Genomic DNA, 9,159 nt, shown 5'->3' with positions numbered 1-9,159 from the left:
GTAGAGTCGCCTCTTGAGAGGGATCAATTAGACAAAGAAAGGGGAGCGGGATCGAGGGGCACAACCTTTGATTCAAGGAGTAGAGGAGGCGAGCGTTTTCTCGGTCGTGAAAGGGGAAGCCGAGTGAGGGTTTTTCGTGGAGAGGGAGATGCGAGCAGGGGGCTTCGGTGCAGGAGAGAGGCGAGCAGGGGGCTTCCGTGCAGGAGAGAGGTGAACATAATTTCTGTCGAGAGAGAGAGGCGAGATAGAGCGTGAGAGGGAGGAGTTCGGAATCTGCTTGTGAGGAAGGGGGAGGCCGTTACAGGGCATTATGCGGGGAATTGATGAATTTACATTTGTGGATGAGTTTTATTTGGCTGGTATAAACTTCCAAATTAAATTAATTAGGGTAAAATTAATTGACTCATTTGAAATTTGAAAATTTAAAATTCTAAATTGCTTAGCCCTTGTTCAGCTCGAGTTCAACTCGAATTGAATGTTGGCTAAGCCTGAACATGTGCCCCGCTAATTAAAAAAAAGTGCATCGATTTTGTGTTGATTGCTTGCATTCGGAATCATAGTGATGTAAGTGTCCTATCTAGCTAAAGTCGACGTCCTAAACACATTCAAGTGGTTCGTTTCGTCATCTGTGGTCCTTCGGACGAGTTCACCGACGGTCAGGTCAATTCAAGTCAACATCGTGCGTGGTGTAGTGAATGCACAAGTTGTGGTGTTCGCGAGCGTTCGAGTCATTAAGGGTTTCTCTCTGGTTGCTCCTATTCATGTATGAACTCGACTTGAGCTTTATTATGATAGTTCTAATTACTCAGCAAAATGCCGAGGATTCAGAACTGCTCATAAGGGCTCAAAGGAGTTAAGGGGTGGCTCGAATGTTCTAAACGGTATAGGTCCCATTTCTAGTCTTCTAGGAGGGTCAAATAAAGAAAACTTAAGGCTAGACCCTAGACTCTAAGGAGAGAAGTAAAGACCTCATAAAAAAATGAGGTCAACAAATATTTTTCTAGCACACTACAATTCAATTTAAAAATATCTAATGGATTTTAAAATTTTATATTGCTATGATAAGAGCTAAATGTTTTGAACTAAAGGACGAGCAAAAATAAAATTGGTTGAACAACGATGGTCGGATGCTGCATGTGGCAATATGTGGATGTAAATAAGACCAAGTATTCATTACTCATATAAGTGCAGCAAAAACAAGATTTAATATAAGATCAGAAAAAATGATATAAACTAGTAACTGGCAAGATATATGTGGTAATATAATCAATACTTGCCAAAAGGGCATAGTAGTGCCATCAAGAATCATAACATACATGATTCAAAGGGGACAATGAGAAAATGATAAGTGTTTAGGCATGTAATGTGAAGCTTTGAGATAAATTATGATGATTGATAAATTATGTAAACTAGTAACTGGCAAGATACATGTAATGTGTTGATATGTAATGTGAAGCTTTGAGATAAATTATGATGATTTAAAGGCATATGTCGAGAAGCTCAATTTATGTAAATAGATGGATATACAGCTAAGGAATTTGCGTCGACAAACTTAGAGTAGACATAATACATGGTTGTATGATAATGAATTTCTAAAATTGATGGACAAGCAATTTATCTTATGATGATTGATAAATTACAACAAATCATCTCTAGCATCAACCATGACGAGAAAAACAATAAAAGCCCGCATAGATGTAAGGCAAGACACAAATATCAAATTCAAACTAAAATCTATACAAAATAATGAAAATTTTAAAACAAATTTTATGATCAACTAAAAAAATTCAACTTAGATTCGTAGAGCTCATATTCGATGTTGAACTTTCTTATATGGCCTTAATGGTGCATGTTAAAGTGGTGCAATAATTGCATTGGCTTTTTATTGAATTCAGAAATATGTTGATAAAAGTGGGCCTATATATAGGCAAGGGAAGAGACAAATAAAGGAGAATATTCTTATTGCATATATATTATTATAATAAATATTGTAAATTCCTACTAAAATTTTAAACATGTTATAATATTGATACAATAATATCTTTAAACGTAAACTTTAACAACTTATAGTATTTACCATAGGTGATGTAACTCTAGGACTCTAAAATATTATTTAAACTATGGAATACCTTTTGTTTTGGGGGGATCCTCTTGTCAATGTGAATAACCTAAAGTTACTAGGGAGTTAATGATACCTTTTTTTCTTTCTTTTATGCTTTTTCTAGTTTTTTTTCTTCTTGTAAAGCAAATCAATTTTATAGGGTCTTTGCAATTTATTTCATGTTCCGTGTATAAAATGTCTTGCATCAGCTTTTATGTTATTTTTCCTCTTAATGTTCTAAGGGTGTTTCTTTTTGCACTGTTTAATACACATGTATGTGAATATTGTCTTTTTGTTGTTTATTTTAGAGTGAATTTGGCAATTCGATAATGATATAAGCATATGCAGGTCGTGGTGATAGGAAATTTTGATGAATCGCACAAGCATCTTAAAAATTCAAGCATCTATTGTGTCTTCGGTGAATTGTGTGTTGGTACTCAAATGATCCAACATGGAGTTTATCGATGTACTGCATTGCCACAAATCCCGGGAATAGTTGATCTTTTCTTAACTTTGGATGGTCAAACACCTATTAGTCAGGTTATAACATTTCATTATCGTCCTCTCCCGGTGGTGCAGTTGAATGATGTACGTACTTCAGAGGATGGCAAAGAAAAGGTAAATTTTAAAGATGCAATGCTGCAGAGAAGGTTGGCACATCTTCTCTTCTCTACAAGCAACTACATGTCCATTTATACCAGCAAACTGCATCCTAAAGCTATCAAGAAAGCACAAAAAGTTGCATTGCTTACCTCACCTTATATTGAAAATGATTGGAAGGAGATGCTCAAATTAGACTCCAGTAATGAGATTTCATCTTATCAAGCTTGTGAAGGTTTGCTTGAGTTGGCCTTGAAAAACAAATTGCAAGAGTGGTTAGTGAAAAGAATAGCTGAAGGATGTAAAACAGCTACCCGTGACAGTCATGGTCAAGGTGCCATCCATTTGTGCGCTATTTTGGATTACACTTGGGCTATTAATCTATTTTCATTGTCAGACTTTTCCCTGGATTTTCGGGATGCTTTTGGTTGGACAGCATTGCACTGGGCCGCATATCTTGGCAGGTCGAGTTTCTTTTATCCAGAAATAGAATCTATCATGAATCTGTTTGCAGTTATACTCATCATTAATACATAGCAATGTCTCACTAGTTTCTCAAGGAATTCTTGTTAACCACTTTTGTAGGTTGTGGGACTTCAGTGCTTCACTAAAGTTGATTTAAGCTTTCCTAACTGAATCACTTTTGCTCTGGTTCAGACTCTCTTGTTTTATTAAATTTTCGGTCGCTTAATTTTTCACTTATGTAGGCGTGCATTCTTGTTTTACAGAATGAAGGCTTGGATGCCCAAATGGCTATATTCATATGCTTTTTCTTTTCAAGCTCAAAATTATAACAATATCATGATGATTATAATAAGGGTAATTTTTAACTATTACAATAGTATAAAGAAATATAAAAGAATGAAAACATAATGCATGGAAGGAAGAATGAATTATTTTAGGCGAGTGTTGCTGGCTCCAATGGATCCTTTAGCCCAATTCGTTGTGTGTTTAGTGAAGCCAGGTTAAATTTTTAGAAAGTCTCATTTTGTGTATGGCGACCAAACACTATGATTGAATAATGTGACACCGACTCAATTCAAATTTTTAGTTCATAACAAAATTTTAACATTCTTCAATTATTACTTGTTGTAGAAACCTGGCAATGGATTTGTAATGTATTTATCAAGAGTTGATCTACATTATTTGTGGGTTGAAATCAATACTTCCTTTTATATGCTCTGCTTACTCAATGTCAGTCAACTTTTTAAAAGTGTGTTTTTTTGAAGTTTAGTTTAATATATATATATATATATAATTTTAATTTTTTTTTTAAAATAGTATTTTTAATTTTTGAAAAAAATGAAACCGTATAGATCTCATATATTTGATACTTTAAGTAATCGTGCACAACCCTACAAACAATACACTCATCCTGAAAGTTAAACACATCACTTGAAAAGTTGTATCAATTATATAAATTAATGAATTTATGACATCTATATGGTCTGCGAACCTTTTATGTCTGAATGACCGAGGTCACTTGAGAAAACTCTCGTTAATGATCAGAGGTACTAGTCTTCAATAATTCAAGATTTAGTTTTTCACGTTAAGATGCGACAAATCCATTGGAAAATAACCAAATATAAGCAGTTATTTCAGGAATCCAAAGGAAGGAAAAGGTAGGAGACGTCACAGATCCTGAGGAGAACTCTCAGTGACTTCCAAAACAATCTTACTGTGTGGCTGTGTTTTGGAGACAATATTATTGAAGTGTTCAATCCTTTCAATTTGTTTATTTATGACTTCTATTTACGTAATACCCGATTATGCAAATAGCCCGCAGAGATATGAGGGTTTACGTCTTACCGAACGATAACTTCTGAACCTAAGGCGAGTTAGGACTTACGATGCACAACATGGTTGTGCAGGACCCTAAAGAGGATGTGAAGATTTACGTTGCGTTGGGCGAGCTACCTCGAAGTCTTATGAGTTATTGTTATGTAATGTTAAGGAATGGTTTTGTTGGAGTAGATCTGTTCATGTGCTGAGTCTCTTGAAATTGCTATGCACTTGCTTGCCTCCTCGTCGTGCTGCCCACCAAGCTTGCTCCGAGTTCCGAGCGTAAAGACTCCGGGTTTTGGGTTTTATGAGTGAGCATGCAAATTTGTTTGGTCGGTGGCTCGCTGTAGTGTACCTCCTAAACAACCAGCTTATTGTTCCCTATCCTAAAGATCTTTACAATTTTGTAAGTAAATACTGGAATAAAAGAACAATAAAAGCACAGTAAGAAAATGCAGTGGAAAGTGCAATAAAGAAGAAAAACAGTAGGAGGTGCAGTAAAAACGATAAAATGCGGTAAATATAAAATAAACTTGCGTACATGGCGTGTCTAGTACTGCTGCAAAAGGTGTCAGCATCATAGGTAAAAGTAAACAAGTATTGCAGATAATTTAGCTAGCATGACGAACATGTGTATATATGTGTAAGTGAAAGAACATGTGACCTATATATATATATATATATATATACAAAATTTGTAGGAATTGTTGCCAGTCGGCTCAGCCTATATTTACTCACCTAGCCTCGCGTCATCTCCATGTAAACATGTTCTTTTTTTCAACAACTCTCATGTCATTTGTCATATGTTTGCTCAAAGCTTAATGGAATCACATATTTAGAACTATAAATATGTGCTCATTACATCAACCATTTCACTTTTGAGAAAATAATGAGTGATTAATTGACTTTGTTGGAATGGATGGAGACCTATATTCACCTCCCTAATTTTATATTCTTTACATTTTTTTTAAGGAAGAGGCGAGTGCCAAATAACAAATTTGATACAGGCGGGATATGATTCCAGGGCCTTGACAATAACTTGAAAAAACTTTTCAACTACAGTAGTTTGCACCCACTATGATGTACCTTAACTATAGATTCACAGGCAATATTAAGTTTAGGATTTTTATCATAAAGTTCCTTTGTAATACATTGTATTGTTTTATATTTCATTTAATTTTCTCCTTGTGCTAAAATTTATAGTGTAAATGTTTGGTGAAATATATGTTAAGGCTGTAATTAAAATTTGTTAGGTGTTTGGGAACAAGTGTTATGGCATTGACTTGAGTCGGTGGAATTATCAAAGTGGGCATTGTTATAAGATTCATGCGCTTGTTTAAGATCTAAATAAATAATTAGTATTTGTTTAATTATTTTGATTAGTTTTATTTCTGTAATAAAACTTATGGGAGAAATTTATCATCTCAAAAATTAGTCATCGTATTCAAAAAATGTTTTTTTTAATTAATCCTTATTTAAATAAGATATGCCTATAAGCCAGATGTCTTGTTAATACTTACTTATGTTACTATTAATTTTATCTAATTAATGTTTGGTAAACCAGATAATTCATAATTTTAAGTGCTATTTAATATATTATTTTAGTAATATTTTGACTAATTAATAAGGTTAAATTATTTCTACTATTTCTAGTTTATTTTTATTAATCAATCTAGAAATTTATCTTTTGTAAGCCTAATTAATCAGGCTAATTTAAATTATAAATTATTGGTGGTTATCTGATTACTTTACACATCATATGACTCCTTACGATTAGTGTACCTCCTTTTACTATTGCTGCCAATATGAGTGTTTATTAACATGATATAAAGTTCTTGCGTCCCTCTTGTTTTATCATACTGGAATTGTACTCTTGTAGCACCTTTATTCTCTAATTAAAGCATCCAATAACTTATTTTATTTATTATTTCTTTTTTTTTCTTTCTTTCGAACCAAGTCTTCTTGAAAAGTTTATTGTGTTCTTTGAGTTTCAGCTTTTATGGCTTCTAATGATGGCTTTTGATTTTCTTGCTCCAATAAAGGAATAGTTTTGATGATAGTAAGCTGTATTGCTCAATACTTTAACTTTCATCATCACCCTCGTAGGTTAACGACTGTGTCCGTGGATCTGTTTGTAGCTACTGGATTGTATTCCATTTTTGAGTTTTAGCCAAAAATTTGACAAAATCTTTATTGCGTAGGTACTTGGATGAGTTGTTTCGTCAATTCTCTTATACCTTTTTTTCTTATGAATTCTAATTGTAATTTGGACCCTTATCAAGCATTGCCTACATTTTGCTATTGCTTCTATTATCATGAACCTCTCTCACATATATGTTGAGACTTCTTGCATTTGGCATTAATTATTTCGTTGTAGAATGTTTTCTGTTTTTCTTCGTGGTATAAAGTGGGCCTCTATGTTAACATTCAATGTTTCTACATCCTTTATGAAGGGCTTCTTAGATATCAAGATGAGAGGTGCCAGCTTGAGAAATGTAATGGTTGCTCCGGTTTCCTGGTTCTAATTGAATGCATTTTTTGTAAGTTATGTGAGAGGGATAACATTGTTCCCAATTTAATGGATTTTCGGTAGTAATTGCCAAGCTAAGGATGCCTCTTAATTGATTAATGGCTTTTTGGTAGAGGCTATTCCATGATGGCCTCAATCTTATCTGGATTAGTAGTGACTCTTCTTTTTTCCCACAATATGTTGCATCCACTCAACCTTAGCTGCACTAGTAAGCAGTTATACTTGAGATGAAACATATTAGTTTGAAGGCAGCACGAGACGGATTTTCAAATGTTTTTGTTTGTAGATTGTGTGAGAATATTATAAAAAATAATGATGAATCTCTGTGTAGTTTTAAAATTATTTTCATGATGGTTTACAAATTGGAGAGTGCATGGGTAAACCCAAATAACATTAATGTAACTCATTGTGTCCTTCGTTTGTATGAAATTTGTTCTTTTGCACCACATTTGATGGTTCCCCACTCTAAAATCCAGTTTTGATAAAAACTATGGCTCCAAACAGCTTATCAAGCATCTCATTGGTTAGTTGGATTGAAAAATGATGGGGTATAGTTGCTATACAAAGTGTTATATGCCACACAAAACCTAAAATGTGTTATTTTTTCTAATACTAGTTGCATCAACAAGGAGAAGGGATTGATGCTTGGTCAAAGTACCTTTGAACCCAACATTTCCTGGACCATTTTCTTGATTATGATTTTCTTAAATTTGAGTATATTAATATGATCAAACATTTTCGATGATGTTTTCGATTTAATGGGTATTTTGATTATCTTTTTTCTGGAGCAAGGGAGGATCTTGGGTGACACAAAATTGTTAAAATTCTTGCTGCATTTTCTTGATTAGCTCCTTTGTTTTGCCGTGGTTGAACTTGTTTAGTTTTGATATGTGACCAAGGTGGTGTGCTAGAAGCAGGAAGCTATTGGCCATTTTGTAATAAGCTTCTTTGATTGACTGTACTAATCTCAATGACTATTATTGTCTATTAGTTTGATTCCATATTATAATTGTTTCATTCTATAACGAACTATGAATAATAATGACACACATTATAGATGCAACTATTATACAACTAAAACTACTTCCTTCAACTCCCATGATTGGATGAACTCAGAAATCAACCCAAAAAAAAGTTTCCTTATAGTTTGCTGACACACATTATAGATGCAACTATTATACAACTAAAACTACTTCAACTCCCATGATTGGATGAACTCAGAAGTCAACCCAAAAAAAAGTTTCCTTATAGTTTGAGAGAAAGTTCATATCACTAGCCATGACATTCTAGCGTTCCTTTGCTTGCCACCATAACTTCAAATTTTATCGTAGATGTAATGGGCAGTACATGAAATTGAATGAACCACTTTATAAAATTAAGTGTAGCCCCCATTAGTTAAGGCTTGTACTCGTGCTTTGGTTGCTTCCCTTTCCTTGCATAATGAGTTGGGTAATTGTTGCCCCACCAAAGCATGAAAATTTATTGGTGGTGGTTTTTTCCCCATGTAGGCCAATTCAATATTTACATTTTTTACAATGTCAGTACATTCTTCTGTACCCTCTAAGTTGTCACGGTGCTTATCATTAGTGCAAGCTTTTTTCCCTTGCAAATATATTTTTGAAGAAACCCTTCATCTCAATCATAACAAAAGCCTTTCTTCTGTTCGTTTGTCATCATTCTTGTTGCCAAGTTTCTTATTGATAGGAATGATTGAGGTGTTGTGAATAATAATAAAACGTAAAGATTTAACTCAAGTAAAGTGTATTAAAGATGAAGTACTTTTCCTAGAAAAAGATATTCAACATAGGTGGGTGAGTTACTTTGATAAACTTTTTAATGAAGTTTCTGAAAATACGATCGACCTTAGTGATTTTAATATCGTAAATAATAATAAAACTTATCATTTTTACCATCGCATTAGCAAAAAAGAAGTTGAGGAGGCTTTAAAGAAAACAAAGGGTGGAAGGTCTGTAGGACCTGATGATATCCCAATTGAAGTGTGGAAATATTTGGGAGATTTGGGAGTTTCTTGGCTTACTAAACTCTTTAATATTATTTTAAAAACTAAAAAGATGCCTGAGGAGTGGAGGAAGAGTATTTTGATCCCCATTTTTAAGAATAAAGGGGATGCACAAGAGTGTGCAAA

At 33.8% G+C, this 9,159-nt stretch overlaps 1 protein-coding gene across 1 annotated transcript in view; it reads left to right on the top strand.

Moving 5' to 3' along the window:
* Nucleotides 1–2,449: 2,449 nt before the first annotated feature.
* The window catches only part of LOC110038994 (calmodulin-binding transcription activator 6-like), a gene marked incomplete at its 5' end in the record, with an annotated part of 14,827 nt that continues 8,117 nt past the window's right edge, over nt 2,450–9,159 (top strand). Inside the window, 1 exon segment of the mRNA XM_020743923.1 lies at nt 2,450–3,165. Coding sequence (XP_020599582.1) covers nt 2,450–3,165 — 716 coding nt within the window.

This window comes from Phalaenopsis equestris, unplaced genomic scaffold (assembly GCF_001263595.1).
Source record: "Phalaenopsis equestris unplaced genomic scaffold, ASM126359v1 Scaffold234717, whole genome shotgun sequence".
Taxonomy (NCBI): Eukaryota; Viridiplantae; Streptophyta; class Magnoliopsida; order Asparagales; family Orchidaceae; genus Phalaenopsis; species Phalaenopsis equestris.
This window is presented reverse-complemented; position numbering and strand designations above follow the sequence as displayed.